The sequence below is a fragment of the Equus quagga genome, chromosome 1, assembly GCF_021613505.1.
Source record: "Equus quagga isolate Etosha38 chromosome 1, UCLA_HA_Equagga_1.0, whole genome shotgun sequence".
NCBI lineage: Eukaryota > Metazoa > Chordata > Mammalia > Perissodactyla > Equidae > Equus > Equus quagga.
The window spans coordinates 16,088,499-16,107,264 of NC_060267.1; the positions used below are offsets into that span (position 1 = coordinate 16,088,499).

The 18,766-nt window shown below is 48.0% G+C and overlaps 1 protein-coding gene across 5 annotated transcripts; it reads left to right on the forward strand.

Moving 5' to 3' along the window:
* Positions 1-1,002: 1,002 nt before the first annotated feature.
* LOC124245304 (keratin, type II cytoskeletal 2 epidermal-like) lies at positions 1,003-16,065 on the forward strand. Of its 5 annotated transcripts, none has more exons than XM_046672573.1 (12): positions 1,003-1,085; positions 1,176-1,424; positions 7,054-7,138; positions 7,337-7,975; positions 10,006-10,220; positions 10,453-10,513; positions 10,893-10,988; positions 11,160-11,324; positions 12,179-12,304; positions 12,504-12,724; positions 13,374-13,408; positions 13,876-16,065. In XM_046672573.1, the coding sequence occupies exons 4-12, from the start codon at positions 7,484-7,486 to the stop codon at positions 14,166-14,168; spliced, it is 1,704 nt and encodes a 567-aa protein (XP_046528529.1). In that variant the 5' UTR covers positions 1,003-1,085; positions 1,176-1,424; positions 7,054-7,138; positions 7,337-7,483; the 3' UTR covers positions 14,169-16,065. The 5 variants fall into 5 exon arrangements, with proteins under 5 accessions (XP_046528529.1, XP_046528538.1, XP_046528559.1 ...); XM_046672593.1 differs by having other exon boundaries at positions 1,066-1,085; positions 1,350-1,424; XM_046672582.1 differs by having other exon boundaries at positions 7,054-7,975.
* Positions 16,066-18,766: the final 2,701 nt, after the last annotated feature.

Consider the following 18,766-nt stretch of genomic DNA (forward strand, 5'->3'; position numbering starts at 1 on the left):
TCCCCCGTGAGGGGGGCGTGGGGCCTCCCAACAAGACAGAAGGAGCATATCTGGAAAAGTCTCTGGAGGACTGTGCAGTGATCTCCCAAATGATAGGACTGCTATTTTCACAGAACATTCAGAACCCCCCTTCCTTCAGAGAAGTCCCCCAACACACTCAGCAGATAGTGGACCCTTCTTCGTCTCCTCCTCCAGCAACCTTCTGGGAGCCTCTACCCGTGACGGCCCAGTCAGGGCAGCCTTCTCCCGTGGGTGTGAAGACGGTTTCAGCTCTTCCCCCAAAATGGCCTTGTCCCCTGACCGGGGCCTCCTGGGAGCTCAGGAAGGGCCAGGCAGGTGGGATGGGCTCTTGGGGTTGGTCTTAGACTGGCCAGAGTTGCCCAAATGGGAGTTGGTAGCTTAGGTGGGGTCACGTCAACTTCGTGCATTCAGAAGCAGCAGATGTGGCTCAAAACATCTCAGAAAAAAGAGCCCGGGGGTTCTTTGCTCTTTCAGTGGACTCCAGCTTCAAACCCTTGGTGAGGACTTCGTTGAGTCTGAGAGCCTCTCCCTGTTCCTAGAGGCTGCGGAGATGGCTTTGAGAAATGCAGAGGCAAGTGTTAGTGGGAATAGATGGCTTCCCCATCCCCAGACCACCAGCCCCAGGTGTGAGGGTGCAGGGCAGGAAGGGGTCTGAAGTCTGCAGGTGGCAAGATGGCAGTACATGAGGCCGACTATTCTAGGATGATCTGCCACTCAGAGAAGGGCCCTGATTGCTGCCCAGGCCTTGGTCAGGTGGGAGAGGTCTGCGGACGCGAGGGCGCAGGCTGGGAAGGAGAAGTGTAGGGGGCCCGGCTGTTTTAGGGTGTATATACCACACACTCACGAACGTGACCTTAACCAGGGACTACTGTCCCAGACATCTGGGGCCGGAGGGGAGCTTTAGCAGTCTGTGAATCTGAACCTCCCAGGTGGGTAAGGAAATAGATAGGCTCAGGGTGGGCGTGGAAACCAGGCCTCCACCCCCAATTCACACACTGTTTATAAAGGCTTCAGGAACGGTGAGCCGTTCTGGTAACCTTCTGAGGGGAAAGGAGGTGAGGCAGGTAAGACGGCAGGTTTATTGCCTGAGACTCAGTGGTGCGAGTCTCCATCTGTGGTGAGCAGCTCCTCACTCCTCCTTGCCTGGGCCTCAGTTCCTCTTTTCAGATGGACTCAGACACATGTTATGCTCACGTTGGACTCCAGTAGCTGATTTAGCCTTGCAAGTTAACTCAGGGGCCCGGGCCTGGGGCTGAAAGGAACCCGTCTCTAAGCAGGTAATGGACTGAGGGGTCAGCTGGAGGGACAGAGTCCCCTTTCCCTCCTAGGAGTCCCAGGAGACGAGTCCAGCATCTGGGTCACACCCTTCCCGCCAGGGCCTCTGCCGTCCTCCGTCAAACCTGGTAAGTGACTCGTCAGGTCTTGGGCTTCAAAAGGGAGATGGGCGCAGGCAGAAGGATGCTACGAGCTCTATTTCCGTAGGGAACTAGGTTAACTATTCATATCCTGATGAGGTTGCAGAATATGTGGGACACCCTCCCTCTTGTGGTTCCCTCCCTTTCTCTGCTAGTGAGTGAGTCTTAGTAGGAATTTAAATGAGCTTCTTTCCTCCCCTGCACCAAACTCTTTCTTCCCTGTCAACTCAAATGAGAGTCCTTGGACAGCTTGCCTCCTCCAGGAAGCCCACTTGAAGGGAATGCTCATGCTTCTACCTGCTGAGAAGTGGGCAAGGCTTTGTCTCGGGGAGTTGCGAGACTTAAACGCTGAGCTGCTTCTTGGGGGAATCATTGTGCGACACTGGACCAGTCACCTCTCCTCTCAAGGCTGGATTTCTGCACGGGTTAAAGGAGATGGAAGGGGATTATCGCTACATGCCCCCCCAGCTCTGATGAAAGAGCCCTGTCTGTGCTGCTGGGTGGGCCGGTCTCATTCCTCCAGCCTCCCAGCCCAGTGGGGGATTGGGTACCCAGCCCGAGAGGCACTGCGTGTGGATGGGCACGAGTATCTGAAGCTCTGCGTCGTTTTCACCCCACTTCATTGTAGTTCTGTGACTGTCTGTCGGACAATGACTGTGGGCAGGGCACTGCACTTGGCTATTTTGGGGATACCAACACTCACAAGACACAGCATGCCACGGGGAGCTCACAGTCCAGCTAGCGGATGGATGAGAACTTTACAAATAGCTATTGAAATAAGACAGCGTGTAATATAGAGCTACTCCGGGAGTACAGTGGTGCCTTAAAATCACCTGGGGACCTCATTCAGCATGCACTTTCCTGCCTGCAACACCCCCTCTCCTCCCTGAGTTTCCACTACAGAGGATTGGAGTGGGGTCTGGAAATATGCATTTTTAACGAGCTTCTAGGGGCTTCTGATACTGGTGATGCAAGGGCCAGGCTTTGAGAAACACTAAGGGAGGCTGAGCGAGCAGACTGTGCTGGGTTTAGTTCGTGGTACCTTAAAGTTTAGTAGGCACTCAATAAAAAATTGATGATCAGATGAAAGACTGTGTGACTTTAGGCAATTTATTTAGCAACTCTGAGCTCAGTGTTTCTGGGGATGTTATGCACAATAATAAACGCCAGATGTTTATTCCATAGGACCTGCGCCATCATAAGAGTGCAGTGCCGTAGGCCACTTATTGTTGTTACTATCATTACCAGAGTTATAGACAGTACTGTGGGACTGAGGAAAGCTTCATAGATGACATGATTTTACATGCAGGCACTGAAGGATATGTGGGATTGATTAAGAAATAATTTTTTATTTATTAATTATTAATTATTATTAAGATTAATATTAATTATTGATAAGAAATATTATTAATTATTAAGAAATTTAAAATTTTTAATACTTATTAAATTTTTAAAATAACATTATTTTTAAATAATATTATTAAATTTTAATTATTAATAAGAAATAATTTATTTTATATAAACTTTTCCAGAATATAGAAGAGGGACACATTTCATCTTGTTTTATAAGGCCAGCAACACCCTGACACCAAAACCAGACAAAGACATTATAAAAAAAGAAACTAAAGACCAAATCTTTCATGAATATAGTTTCAGAAATTCTCAACAAAATATGAGCAAGTAGAATCCAGAAATTATTAAAAAGATAATACATCACGACCAGGTGGGATTTATCCCAGAAATGAAAGGCTGGTTCAACACTCATTGAATCAATTAATGTGTTCACCATATTGACATATTATAGAAGAAAAAAATATAAAGTCATCTCAATAGAGGCAAAACATTTTTTTGACAAAATTCAACATCCTTTCATGATTAAAAAACACTTAACAAACTAGGAGTAGAAGGGAACTTCCTTAGCCTGACAAAGGACATCTACAAAAACCTACAGCTAGCATACTTAATGGTAAAAGCCTTAATGCTTGTCCCCTAAGACTGGGAACAGACAAGGATATCTGCTGTTTCTACTCCTACTCAGCAACATACCAGAATTCCTAAACAGCGCAATAATGCCAGACAAAGCAATAAAATCATACAGATTGGAAGGAGGAAATAAAACTGATTTCATTTGTTTATGAGGTGATTATGTCAAAGATTCTGTACAAAAGCTTCTGGAACTAATAACATGAATTTCGGCAAGGTTACAGGCTGCAAACTAGCAGTAAACAATTGAAAATTGAAATTAATAAGGCAGTATTGTTTACAATAGCACCAAGAAAGCATAGTTAGACATACAGGCAAAAAAAAATCGTGCATCATGTGTATGCTCAAAACTGAAAAACACTGATAAGAGAAATCAAAGAAGACCGAAATAGATGGAGAGAGAAACCATATTCATGGATTGGAAGACTCATATTGCTAAGATGTCAACTCTTCCCAATTTAATCTATGCTCAATAAAATCCCAATCAAAATCGCAGCAAGATTTTTTGTAGAGATTGATAAGAATGTACATGGAAATGCAAAATCCCTGAACTAACCAAAATAATTTTGAAAAAAAATGTTAGAGGACTCAGATTACTTGATTTCAAGACATTATAGTAATCAAGACAGTGTGGTATTGGTTAAAGGGTGGACACATAGATTGATGAAACCGAATACAGAGTCAGATATAGACTATAAATATTCTAGAAGAAACCATAAGAGAAAGTCTTTGTGACCTCGGGTTAGGCAAAGATTTCTCAGATGCAACACCCAAATCATAAGCTGTAAGAGAAAAAGATTAAAAATTAAACTTCATCAAGATTAAAAACTTATTCTCTGTGAAATACCCTGTAAAGAAAATGAAAAGACAAGCCACAGCTGGGCAAAAACATTTGCAAAACACATATCTGATAAAGGACTTGTATCTAAAATATATAAAGGATTCTCAAAACTCATTAATAAGAAAACAAAACAAATCAGTATAAATGGGCAAGGCACATTTGTACAGTGATGGAAGGCAACTTGACTTTTGGTGGTGAATATGACGTAAGGAAGTCAAAACATAATGATGCACACCCTGAAATTTACATAACGTTATAAACTTACCTCAATACAAAAGAAAGAAAGAAATAGGCAAAAGATTTGAACAGATGCTTCTTCAGAAAAGCGACAGAGATGGTAAATAAAAACATGAAAAGATCCTCAACAGCTTTAGTCGCTAGAGAAATGCAAACTGAAGCCACAATGAAACCCTACAAGCTGTTTTAATGTCTAAAACAAAACAAACAAGCGAAAATACCAAGGGCTGGAGAGGATGCGGAGCAACTGGAACTCTCACGCATTGCTGTCGGAAATGCAAAGCTGCACAGGTACTGTGGAAAATAATTTGGCATTTTGTTATGAAATTCAATGTCCACTTACCACAAGGCCCAGAACGCCCCCTCCTAGGCAGGGAGTGTCTGGCGTTACATTTCCATCAGCCTTCCAGTTGTTCCACCTCCTCTGCAACAATGGGTATTGCCAGTCTATGGATGTGTATATTGGCTCATTGTAGTTTTAATAACACATCATAACACTTTTCTGATGGCTGGTGATGATCAACATCTTTTCTTGTGCTTATTGGCCATTTGTACACCTTTTGGGAAGTGTCTGTTCCAATCTTGTGCAGGTTTTTATTGGGTGGCTTGACTTATTATTGAGTTGCAGAGGTTCTTTATATATTCTGGATAACAGTCCTTTGTCAAATAGATGTCTTGCAAATATTTTCTCCCAGTGTGTGGCTTGTCTTTTCATTTTCCTTAATGGCATCTTACAAAGAACAAAAGTTTTTAATGTTGCTGAATTCCAATTTATCAATATTTAAAAATATTTTGGGCTTTCAGGGTCCTAGCTAAGAAATATTTGCCTACCTAATGGTCACAAATATTCTCTCCTGGAATAAAAGTCTAAGGAGGAAAAGTTAAAAATAGAGAGGGTTGCACAGGCATGTTCTGCTTCTGCCTGGAGCCCGCAGTACCTACTTCTGTTGCTTTTGTCACCGTTAATTTCTTCTGCCTTGACTTGGCCTGTCCCCTCACCTCTGTCTTACTCACAGCCTTCTTGTTTTCTGTGACCCGCCGCAGACCCCTCTTTCCCACGCCTCACGTCTAGTGGGGCTACTGCCCGCCCCTCCCCCACCCCGGCTCTGTAATGACCCTGCTTCCTCCCCTCCTCTGAAGCCTGCTTGAGGTTTACCACCTCCCAGCAGGGCCCCCAGGCCCTGGCTCCTCAGTTTTTATGGAATCCATTCAACATTTATGTACTCAGTTCTGGAATCAGTCAGCCGTGGTTCAAATCCCGCATCTGCTATTTGACTGGTTGTACCATTTGGGCAAAGCACTTAATCTTTTGAATCTTAGTTTCCACTTCCGAAAAGTAAACAAAAATAATAATAATAACGTCTACCTCATAATGCTGCTGTGAGGATTAAATGAGATTGCTGCTGGGGAAAGACACGGACTTTGACATTTAGCTTTGTCAAATGTCAAAGGTAAAAGCTAACATTTCCTGCCATTCTCTTGGACAGTTTCTATAACTCTGGTTAAGTAGTAAGGACGTGTCATTATCACCCCATTTGACAGATGACAAGACTAGGAAGTAGTGGAGCTAGAATGAAAAATCAAGGCTCTGATCTTACACCCCACATCATTTCCACTATACCCCAGGCTGTTCTCTTCCTTTAGCTGGATCTCCTCCTGGTGATGGGATTAGGGGTGACATACAATGGGTGGGGACAGCTACTGAGGCCTGTCTGAGCAGGGAGGGTACATGATTATAGGGTGGGGGAGACATCTCAGCTTCTCCCTGGGGTCCAGAGAAGGAGACCAACTGAGAGAGGTCGCTGAGCCCTGCCAGTGCAAGTGTGCACATACAGGTGTGCAAGATGACCTGTGCCGGGCCTGCAGTTTCAGGCAGAAGAGGAGAATTAAAGTCCCAAGATGGGACCCTAGTCAGTGTGGTGATCTACATTTTCCTGGTCTAGGTGACAGCTAGTGAGAGGAGCTTGAGTCCAGAATATTCCTTCCGGCAGCTGCCCTCATAGTTATGGAGTGACCAAAAGAAGGGATCAGGGTCCTTGGCCTGCCTGAGTGTTTTCTAGAGGAGGGGCTTTCTCGGCTGCCTGCAGAGGAGTCTGCAGCCTCACAGGGCTGGACGCTTCCATTATAAAAATACTACCTGCTCGTTATTTTAAACTTGGAGAAGCAGAAAGATGGAAAATTTAAAAATCAACCATTGCATGAAACAACTAACTCTAACACTTTGATGTATATATATTTTTAACCTACTTTTCTAAAATATTTAGGCTTAGTCATTTTTAAAAAGAATATAGCTATGCTCACACTATATCTCCAGTCCTTGTCCAGCCTTCTTTCTCTGCCTGGGTTTTAGTGTTCATATTGATTACTCAATGTTTGCATAAACCCTGTCACCACCATTTTTATCGTCTGTATAATATTGCATCGATAGACATAGTTTATTTAACTATTCTCTATTCTTTGGGGAAAAACAAATGTTTGGCAGGGAGGCAGAAGCAATTCCCACCAACTATAGAAAATTCCATTGAGTGGGTCTCTTTGAATCGCCATTTTTTCTAGATATCAGTTTGTAATCCATCAACGTCATTGTCCTAAAGCTTCAAGGAGATGTATCTTGAGTTTCAATACCGCTCCGGCAGAAACTGTAAGTGTTGAAACCCTAACAGTCTCAGCAAACTCCCTATCTGACAGCTTTGGGTGGGATCACACACACTTCACAGTGTCTAGGTCAGCAGATAGTTGATAGATAAGTAATAATTAGAAAACCCTGCTAACTAAGCAATCATTATTTGACATACTGTTCCCAAGCAGATAGTGTTATTTATTTTCTTGTCACTTTCAGCTTCAGGGGAGCCAAACCCAGGAACCTGTCCTTGGCCAGCTGCCAACTCCAGGAACTATATAAGGGGAGCCCTCCGCACCCCAACAGGGAAACACCGAGACACCTCCTTCCCACCTTCTCGGTGTCACTCACTCCTCTTGAGTCACCATGAGCAGGCAGGTCTATGCCATGAGGTGCCAGAGGGGAAGCTTCAGCAGTGGCTCGGCCACCCTACAGGGAGGGTGCTGGAGAAGGGCAGGGAGCTCGCTGTCGGTCCGCAAGAGCAGCGGCGGCTGCCACGGCTCTGCCCGCCCTGGAGGTTGCAGTAGTCAGAGTCTCGTCAGCCTTGGTGGGAGCAAGAGCATCTCAGCCCGTGTAGCTGGAGTCCTGGGCCCTGCTGGCAGTCTGGGAAGCTACAGGGGTGCGTGTTTGGGGAGGGGCAGCCTCTGTGGGGTGGGCTTTGGCCTCGGAGGTGGTTTTGGAGGTCTGGGGTCTGCAGGCCCAGCAGTCTGCCCTCGGGGCATCCAGGAAGTTGTAACCAACCAAAGCTTGTTGGAGCCTCTGGATGTGAAGATTGACCCTGAGGCGCAGGAGGTGAAGCAGCAGGAGCGGGAGCAGATCAAGGAACTCAACAACAAGTTCGCCTCCTTCATTGACGAGGTGAGTGCTAATGCCTGGAGGCCAGCCAGGCCCGAAATACTCCAGGGACCTGCAGAAAGGTCTTTCTGCAATGGTGGAAATGTGGCCAGTGGCTTCTGTATCGGACAGTGCAGGTCTAGATTATCTGAGGTCAACTAGTTCCGTCCCTGTCTCTTAAAGTTGGCCCTGGTGGAAGGAGCCCACTTTGTTTCTCACATTCTCCAAGTCTCCCTGGGAGACTGGATCTGACCGTCAGCAACCTGTCACTGCCAAGTCAAACTGAGGGCCTTGCAGACTCACCCTGAAATAAAGGTGATCCCTCCTGCATGCATAGTAGGTTAGAGCGGGCTGACAGGTCCAGGCTTAAAGAAGTCGGATGGGTCAGTGGGTGTCTTGTAAGTGGGTGCATTGACGTTGACAAATGGTTTCTTCCCTGTAAGTTGCCACAGGATTCTGTATCTAGGAGGTTATCTCTGAGCAAACTGGCATTTCCATTCTCAAAGCCAGAGAGTGGAGACCACAAAAATCAGACAGTGCCCATTTAATGGGCTCTGGAAAAGGAGCATGGGGCCCATGCAAATGACTTGGCCAGGTGATTTTTCAATGCTGTTGGTCAGGCTGGGAGTGGTGAACGACATTTACAGCCCTGAAGAACGCTGACCTTCAGATCTCATCCAGTCTCGACACCAAAATGAGGCCAGACTTCTTATGCCAGCTATGCCAAACAATTGCTCAGACCAACCTTGGATAGAGGTTTACTTTGAATAGCCCGGGGGGAGATGAGGGGCAGGAAGGCTGCATCCTGAGTTTGCACCACTGAGAAGGTCAGGACTGTCTGGGAGGAAGGCTCTAGTTCTGCCTACCCCCACCTTTCTCAGGGTGCTCTTCCTTAGGGAGGAGCTGCTATGGATTTGCACTGTTGCATAGACTCAGAGCCGGGAAAACATCAGGAGAAGCCAGTGAGAAGTAAAGTAGAACTGGCGAATGTGCCCAGAGCTCTGGGTTTAGGGCAGCCTTACCAGGTTAGATGGTGCATTAAAGGACTCTGCTCTTTCTTGGTGACCACGCTTGATAATGCTGTACTGTGTAAGGGAAATTTGCTGAGAGAGTAGAATTTAAGTGTTCTCACCAAAATAGAAAAAGAAAAGGTAAATATGCAAGATGATGGAAGTGTTAATAACTTGATTGCGGGAATCCTTTCACGATGGATACCCATGTCAAATCATCACGTTGTACACTTTAAATATATCACAATTTTATTGTCAATTACACCTCAATGAAGCTGAAAAAAGACAAGGTGGGAAAGTGTACAGGTTCCTGCTTCATTAAAGCTCTGGCTGGGGGAAAAAGTGAACTAAACCATGTTCTTCTTTGGTTTGCTGTGCTGTGAGATGGGGGCGGGAGGAAGGGGAGGAGGAGGGCGGAGGTTTTCTCACTGTGCAGAGAAAGTGTTCCGCGCTTTACCAGGAAGGTGCTCAAAAAATTCGAGGTACTTATTAACTGTTAATTCTTCTCTTTTGCCACTCATTGCACTGTCACTTGCAATGTCAGGAAAACACTGAGGAGGGTGAGGAAAGGGACTGTTTTGTCTGCATCAAACAGTCGAGGCTGTTTGGTAAAAGCACATTCCCAAGAGTGAGTGGTTTTGTTGGCTTATTGATGAGTCTTCTGACATCTCCTCTTTCCGAATGATCTGGGCCAGTGGTTCTCATACTTTGGAGGGAATCAGAATCAGCTAGGAATCTTGGTAAACAGTCTAGGAATCTCGGTAGCCTAGACTCCATCCTGCATTAAGACACCTGGTCCTCCATGTTGTGTATGACCTTCCAAGTGATGGATTCTAATATTCTCTAGAGTTTGAGCACCCCTGCTCTAAGCAATTGTCAGTTTCCACATACCTGAAATCTACCCAAATAATAGGGCTAACTAAACTCTACCATAGCATGTTGAGAATTAATGCCTCACTCGTCACTCTTGCCAGGCCAGCAGGGATTTCTCAAGCCCACTCTGGCTGTCTCCTGGGACTGAGCCCGTGGACTTCCTGTTTCCAGGTGCGGTTCCTGGAGCAGCAGAACCAGGTGCTACAGACCAAGTGGGAGCTGCTGCAGCAGCTGGATGTCAGCATCCGCACCCCCAGCCTGCAGCCCGTCTTGGAGGGCTATATCGGCAACCTCAGGAGGCAGGTGGACAAGTTCATGGCAGAGAAGACCTGGCAGGAAGCAGAGCTGAAGACCATCCAGGATTCCGTGGAGGAATACCAGAAGAAGTGAGTGAGCAGGCGAAGGTGGGACAGTTGGTGTTGGGCCAAAATGCATGTGGCTCCCAGGTCTAGGTCTGAAAGAAGTGCTATGGCCTAGAACTGGCCTCTTTACAGGAATCCTTGGGATCTCTTTCTGTTTGTTTTTTTCTTGTGAATCTGTTTGTGGATGTAAGTTCAGGGCAGAGAAATGGGAATGTCTTGAAACCTAACAGTCTTCCTATCTACTGAATCCCACCAGATACAAAGCAGAAATCAACAGCAGGACAAATTCTGAGAATGACTTTGTGGTGTTGAAGAAGGTGAGGCGGCTGGCTTTCTCCCCTAGGTCTCAGTTCTGATATTCTCACCCTGCTGGGCGCTGGGCTCAGTTTCCTCAGCTGTGAATAATCTCCGACCCCAGTTAACCTCCAGGTCAGCACAGTGCTGGGTACAAGACTGTATTAAATAATAAGAATGAAGACATTGATTTCTGGCTCAAAAGTCCTGTTCTTAACTTCTTAAGGATGTCATCACTCAGCCTCCAAATCCACTTGGCACTGTCCCCACTCTGCTAGTTTCTGGGTGGAGAATTGATCTTCCCTCAGTGCTTGCCTATGGATGCTGTTCTCCCTCTGGCATCCTGACAGCGCAGGTCAAGTTCTTCCAGCCCCCTGGAGCCCGCTCCTTCCTTTCTTTTAGGATGTTGACAGTGCCTACGTGGTCAAGGTGGACCTCAGTGCCAAGGTGGATGCCCTGCAGCAGGAGATCGAATTCCTGCAAGTCCTCTATACTGCCGTAAGTTTGGGGCTTAAGCTTTCTGGGAGCCCCTGGGCTGCTTGGAAAACCAAGGAAAAGGGAGAAGGTTCCCTGGTCTGCCCCTGGGGGGCTGGTGGTGAGTTGGCTCTGGGAACCCAAAAGGGGGGTGCTGAGTGTTTCCTGAGGACTCACCCCTGTCCTACTGCACAGGAGCTGGCCGAGGCGCAGCAGGCAGTCAGCACCACCAACGTGGTCCTCTCCATGGACAACAATCGGCACCTGGACCCGGACAGCATCCTTTCTGAGGTCAAGGCCCAGTATAAGGAAATCACCCAGAGGAGCAAGGCTGAAGCAGAGGCCCTGTACCAGACCAAAGTGCGTACCTGGAGAAGTATCCTGTGCTGGGTTATGCCCAGAGGGCGTGTAGGGTCCCCATTCCTGCCATTAGGGATTTACCTGCTCCATTGGCTTTGTGTTTGGTGGGGTCACCTGACCTTATATGTCCTGTGCTGGAGATTAGTGGGGAGGGCTACTGTGGAAGTCTCGGGATCAGCTACCACTGGAAGTTACCAGGGCTCTGGCATCCTGGGGATTTGCCTGTCCTACGCTGGGGTAGCTGACCCAATGCTGCAGACCCAGGCACATTTGGAGACAACAAGGTGGCTTTCAAACCAGTACAGTCAGCTCTTCATTCCACGAACCGTGGGAGCCAATGTTTCAACCAGGCCTGCTTCCTTCTACCTGCACATGCTCCCCGCTGCCTTCCCAGCCCACGTCTATGGAAGCACATCTTCAGGAAGCCTGACCTTCCTTATACCCACCTTAGTGGAATGCAGTTTATGGTGGTTCTTTGACAGAAATAATAATGCCAGGTCCACACATGAAATAGTTGGAGCCTTCTTCCCATTGTGGATGGCCTGTTGCTATCGATCCCTTCCAGGTCTGACTAGGAAGGACAGACCAGGGTGTATTCTTGTCTAGATTGGGGTAGGTGATCTTTGCTAGTTCCTATCTAAGCTGTATGGGAATGTTCCGTTCCCTCAGCTAGACCACACATTCCCAGCAGACAGGAATGGGTCTCCTCTTGAGATTGCGTCCAGCCACAATGACCAGGCTGGGCAGGACTTATGAGTCCTGGTTGAACTTAGAGACTTAGAGAGCTGGGGTGAGGAGCCCTGGGTCGGCTCTCCCTCAGCTATCTTTTCACTCTTGCCTTTTCCGGGTTCCAGTACCAGGACCTCCAGGTCATTGCTGGGAGAAAGAGTGATGACCTCCAAGTGATGAAGATGGAGGTCAGTGAGCTGAACCGAGCCATCCAGAGACTTCAGGCAGAAATCGCCAACCTCAAGAAACAGGTGGGGCACCAACTTGGCAGTGGTGGCCTTTGGGGGAAGTGGGGAGGTGGGCTCATGATAGATTTTTTTCCCTATTTTTCTGTATTCTCACATCTTCCACAATAAATTATGAAGGTGGGCAAGAGAGAAGCACAGTCAGGTACAGGTAGGTCCCTGATCTCCTGTGCGCCACTTACCACCTGCTATTGGCCCTTGGCAGAGCGCCGCCCTGCAAGACGCCATCCTACAGGCAGAGTGGAAGGGTGAGGTGGCCCTTAAAGATGCTCAGGACAAGCTGGCTGAGGTGGAGGCCGCCCTGCAGCAGGCCAAGGGGGAGCTGGCCCGGCTGCTGCGCGACTACCAGGAGCTGCTGGGAGCCAAGCTGTCCCTGGACGTGGAGATTGCCACCTACCACAAGCTGCTGGAGGGCGAGGAGAGCAGGTGAGCAGCCCAGGCGGGGAGAGGATGGGCGAGTGCCCGTCGGTAGTGACCCTGTGTCAGCCTTCTCACCTGTATCATGGGACAATGAATTAACTCACTCATTCCTGAGACAACACCTGAGCTTCATCAATAGTTGGGGGGTGTCTAATCGGGGCCTTTGTCAAGAATGCCCGTGATTGGCATAGCCCCAGGCCCTGTATGGAGTCCTTAACTCCTCCAAACTTTCCCTCTGGACCTCTGGGTCAAAAGGAAAAGTGGGAAGATGTCCCTGCCTTTGAGAAAGACAGAGCAAAAAGACACAGCTTTCCTTAGTTTTGCCCAGTGTGGCAAGGCTCACTGAGCCCAGGCTGGGGAAGGGATGGAGAGGGGCCAGGCTGGGGGACCGGGGGAGCGAGGAGCAGTGGAGCGAGTCCAGGAACAGTGGCGATGAGCCCCCTGCAGGTGGGGAGCAGGGGCAGGGGAATGGAGGACAGCTGTCCTCGTCACTCCAGCGGGGAACTGACACAATTCTGGGGCCCAAGTATTTTTCAGAGTGAGACAATTACAAATTATGCATCGGACCAAGGGTCTCCTTCCTTCTGGGAGTGGTCCTCCCCTGAGCCCCAGTCAGAAGATTTACTGACCATTCTGATTGTTTCTGTGCCAACAGGCTGTCTGGAGAAGTCACCAACAGTGTGAGCTACGGTGAGTAACGGCCGGTTCCCCTTCGCTGGCCAGTCGGGAGTCACCCTTGCCCTTTCTTGACAAAAGGTGGAAAGAGCCCTCCGATAGGAGCCTGGGGGCTGGGGCCCTGACCTCACTGTGTGGACACTGGCTGTGTGGTCTTGTCTTGCGGTCCCAAGGAGGGGATTCGAATAGAGGAGCTCTGAGGTTCCCTTTGCATCTAGGATCGCATGCTCACCTCCAGGCAGGGGAAGCGGAGGTCCTGCCTTCAGGACCCCCTGAGTGTGGTGGTGGAGAGATGGCCCAGATGGAGGGATGGGCATCCGGCATTGGGAGCCGGTGGGAGCCCTGGCATTGGTGGCCCTTGTTGCTTTATGAGACGCTTCAGGGAGCTGCCCCTCGACGCTCTGTGAGAGATGGGTGTTAGGGATTGAGAAGGCATGTAGGCATGCCCAGAGCTGCCCTACCCACCTTCTGCCTCCCCACAGCTGTGATGTCAAGCACAGTCTCTACTTCCCGTGCAACCTCTACTTCCCGTGCAACCACGTTTGGCTTCAGCTCAGGGGACAGAGCCTCCTGGAGGGGAGGCAGCGCCCTCAGAGAACCAGGTGTGGCATCTGGGTCTGCGTCCAGGGCTGCGGGGTCTGCAGGGGCCAGTGGGAGCTCCCGAGGATCTGGACCTCAAGTTGCGAATTCTGGAGACAGCGATGCTGCCGTAGGAAATGAGGAGTCCGGTTCAACGAGAAACCAGGGCTCCAGCTTAGGGCACAGAAACCTGTAGGTCCCCCACACTCCCCAGAGGCAAAGTGGAATCTTCCAGCCCTGATCTCATGGCATCCAGCGACCCGAGCATTTCACATATCTGCTCTGGCCCTACTCCCACCTGTTTATTTTCTTTGGCAATTTGGAGACAGGTTCCTGGGTCAAAACAAATTTTTTTCCCCACACATCCAAATGTTGGGGCCCCGTAGGAAACCCTTCACAGGCCGCGTCAACGGGTCTGCAGGCCTCAGTCACCTTCTCCCCTGCCCGCCCTGCGCTCCCACAGCGCTCCCAGTCCATGCCCTCCCCTTCTGAGGTGCAGAAGCTAAAGCTCTTCTTCTCCCTCCATCCTGAAGTACCGGCACACACCCTTTTCCATCATCACACTCAACTCTCAGTTAGCCACCTTAATGGGGGTCAGCCTTTATACCGACAATCTGCGACGGTTTATCATGATCTTGTTTTGATTTGATTTTCTGAAGCCCCATCTGAGCCATCCTGGGGCCTCCGGACTCTGCCTCCCATAGATTCACAGACCCCGGTGTTCACCAAAGGAGGAGGAGACAGGAAGGTCTGTGGGGACCCGGGGGTGCAGGCATGCCAGCCGGGCCCCACCCCTTTCGCTGAGTGGCCACTGTGGATATCCACCTGGATGTAACGTGAGGGATGGCTGAGTTCATGTTCTCCCCTCCTCCAGGGGGGAGAGTAAAAATATAACAATAACAAATGTGTCTTAGGACCACGCTCCAGGCGGAGTCCAGTTTGAAATAAACATCCAGTGTGACCTGCTGGGCTAGACAGGGCGCGAACAGAGCCCTGGGCCCCAGCTGTCAGTGGAGGTCTTCTCCTGTGTTTCCTTTTAAAGAGTTGCCTGCATTCACCTCCATACGCTCAACCCCCTCCCCGCCATACTTTCCAATAAACTTCGCGGGAAATTCATTCTGTTTGGGAAGTCATAAAATATGCGCTAATCAGATGAGCCCTGAGTCTGGTTCACTCCCACCGCCTCCCTGAAGCACGCGCGCATGCGCACACACGCACACGTACGCGCTCTGTTCCCCCTACTCCATCACCTGTGCTGACGAAGGGGCCTTGTATCTCTATTTAGCTTTGGAAGGAGAGCAAAATGACCCGTACTTCCTGTCTTTATTGGGAAAGCTCAGCTTCTGTTTTTAAAATAGTGAACTTCAGGTCCTCAGCCTTGCTTGGCAGCCAAGCTGGGGTCATTATTGCCTAATTAAGGGGTAATGGTGTTGCTCTCATTGTTGCTGTGAGGGTTATTATCAGGTAAATGGCCAAAGGTTGTGGAGCGGGGAGCAGCAGCCTGCGGGCTCAAGTCGAGAGTTCAGCTCTGTTGCCCTCTGTTGCCTTGTCTCCTGCCGCGTCCAGAAAGCAGTTCCCAGCCTAGCAGCCGGGGGTCCAGCGGCGTTGGTTGGGAGCGAGGTCATCAGTTACCCGGTGAGCTCTGTTCTGAGTGCTTGGAGGAGGGAAGAGGGCCAGAGACGGGACGGGCACAGCTCCTGGTTCCAGCAAGCCCTAGGCTCCTGGAGAGGAAGCACTCATTCAACCATCATCTATTGAGCACCTACTATGTGCTAGACTGTTCTTGACACTGGTACAAGGTGACAAGACCTTTGTCCAGCAGGAAGCCAGGGGAGCGCGTGTGCAATGGGAGTGCAGTGATCTGAGTGCTGTCCCGGGGAAGTGCGTCAGGAACAAGGCGCCAGACTGGGAGGACGCAGACTTCCCGATGGAGAGCCCCAGAAGCTGAAACCGCAAACCTGAGAGACGAGGAGGAGTCAGCCAGGGGGAGGGGGTGCTTTAGATGGAGGTGCCACATCCTCTGTGACAAGAGCCAAGCACATCGTAGGTGGTCAATCAATATAGGCTGAATAAAGGACAGGAGGCTGACAAGAGTTCTTTCAAGGACGGGAGGTCCGGTGAAGGCTGGAGAGAGAAGGGGAAGGGGAGGGGGGTGGGGCCAGATCATGAGATGAGAGGCTTCTGGGTAAATTGACAAACTTGTTCTGCTTTCCTGGGACAATCCTGGCTTTAAAAGTGAAAGTCTCGTGTCTCAGGACCCAACTCAGTCGCAGGCAAACCACCAAGGCTGGTCATCCGGTCGCTGCGCTCTCAAGCGATTTGGCCTCCGCCGCGCGGTGTTAAACAGCGGAGGGATACGGAGGAGCGCTCCTCCAGCAGACGGAGCGCGCCCGAGCCGGCCGCTCCTCGCTCAGCAGCGTTTCTCCCCTTCTTCTGCGGGGGTAGAAAGTGTGGAGGCGCGCGCGTCCACCCACCTAAAGACTGTATTTCCAAGCCTCCTTTGAGGATAACGGTGACCGTGAAACTAACTTCTGGACAATGGAATGTGAGCTAAAATCACATCATGCTCCGGATAGTGCCTTTAAAAGGCAGAGCCCCTGCGAGCGGGGTCCCAAGAAGAAAGCGCGAAGAAGTCAAAGAAACCCCACCAGCTCAGGCCCTGCCCTAGACCTTTCGAGTAAGGATCTCAACGTCGGGGAAATGGGTTATTTGAAAAAGACCTCAGGCAGTAGGTTAATAGCATGGGCTCCACAGTGGACTGCCCGGCTTCCATTCCTGGCTCCCAGCTGTGTGATTTTGTCCAAAGCGACTTAACCTCTTTGTGCCTTAGTTTCCTTGTCTGTAAAAAGTATATGTTAATTGCACCTCCTTGATAGGGTTATTTTGAGTATTAATGTGCTCAGAACAGTACCTGACACCTAGTAAGAGCCCAATAAATGTTGTAAGATGGTAACACCTTGCAAGACGGTAGTACAATATCACAACCAGGATATTGACATTGATGCAGTTAAGGTACAGAACATTTCCATCACAACAAGGATCCCTCATGTTGTTCTTGTATAGATACACCCACACTGCCTGTGACATCCCCTCATTTACCCTTGGCAACCACTGATTGGTTCTCCATTTCTGTATTTCAGGAATGTTATGTAAATGGAATTGTACAGTTCGGAACCCTTTGCTTTTTCCACTCAGCATAATTCTCTGGGGATTCATCCAGGTCCTTGTGTATATCAATCGTTTGTTCCTTTCCACTGCTGAGGAGTACGCATGGTATGGATGCACCACAGTTTGTCACCCATTGAAAGGCATCTGGATTGTTTGCATTTTTGGCTATTATGAATAAAACTGCTATAAACATTTGTCTGCAGGTTTTTCTGTGAACGTAAGATTTCATTTCTCTCAGATAAATGCACACATGTGTCATTGCTGGGACGTATGGTAGTTGCATATTTAGTTTTTAAAAAATTGCCAAGCTGTTTTCCAGAGTGGCTGCACCATTTTACACTGCCACTAGCAATGTATGAGAGACCCAGTTTCTCGTCAGTGTTTGGTGTTGTCACTGAAGTTTGTTTTAGCCAATCTGATAGATGTGTAGCGATATCTCATTGTGGTTTAAATTCGCATTCCCGTAATGGCTAATGGTGTTGAAAATCTCTTCATGTGCTTAGCTGCCGTCTGTCGATCCTCTTCAGTAAAACGTCTCTTCATGTCTTTTGCCCATTTTCCAATGAAATTGCTTGTTCTTTTATTGTTGAGTTTTGAGATTTCATGATATATTCTAGATTCTAGTCCTGTGTTGGATACGTGGTTTGCAAATAATTTCTCCCAGTCTCTAGCTTGTTTTTTTTTAGCCTCTTAACAGGGTCTTGGCAGAGCAAAATTTTTAATTTTCATGAGGTCCAATTTATTAATTTTTTTCTTTTATGGATCATTCTTTCGATATCAAGTCAAAGAGCTCTTTATCACCCTAGATCCTGATTTTCTCCAAAAGCTTTTTAGTTTACATTTTAGGTTTCAATCTGTGATCCATTTTGAGTTAATTTTTGTATAAAGTGTGAAACTTAGGTTGAGGGTTTGTTTGCTTGATTGATTTTTGGCTTATGGATGTTCAATTGCTCCAGCATCATCTTTTGAAAAGACTCTTTCCTCCATCGAGTCACTTTTGACCCTATCTCCAAAATTAACTGGAGTCCATTTATCTATTTTTTCTTTTGTTGCTTGTGCTTTCGATGTCCTTTATGGGTTGAATTGTGTCCTTCAAAGAAGATGTGTTGAAGTCTTAACATCTACTACCTCTGAATGTGACCTTATTTGGAAATAATATTGTTAAAATTTTTTCTTTGACCCATGAATTGTTCAGAAGTATGTTGTTTAGTTTCCAAGTGTTTGGAGAAATCGTTTTTTAAAAATTGATTTCCAGTTTCATTCTTTGTGGTCAGAGAATACACTCTGTATGATTTAAATTCTTTTCAATTTGTTGAAGTTTGTTTTATGGCCCAAGATATAGCCTATCTTGGTATATGTTCCATGGACACTTGAAAAGAATATTTGTTCTGCTTTTGTTGGGTACAGTATTCTATAAATATCAGTTAGATCCTGTTGGTTGATAGTGTTGGTGAGTTCTTTTATATCCTCATTGATTTTCTCTCTAGTTGTTCTGTTAATTGTTGATAGAAGAATATTGAAGTCTCTAAATTTAATTGTGGTTTTGTCTATCTCTTCTCTTAGTGCTCCAGTTTTTGCTTCACATACTTTGTAGCTCTTTCATTTGGTGCATACAAATTAGGATTG

Excerpts from the sequence above, each read along its gene's own strand:
- LOC124245304 (XM_046672582.1), top strand. The coding sequence starts at position 7,484 with ATGAGCAGGCAGGTCTATGCCATGAGGTGCCAGAGGGGAAGCTTCAGC. Across the intron at positions 7,976-10,005 it reads TCGCCTCCTTCATTGACGAG|GTGCGGTTCCTGGAGCAGCA; the intron begins GTGAGTGCTAAT and ends TCCTGTTTCCAG. Across the intron at positions 10,989-11,159 it reads TGCAAGTCCTCTATACTGCC|GAGCTGGCCGAGGCGCAGCA; the intron begins GTAAGTTTGGGG and ends CCTACTGCACAG.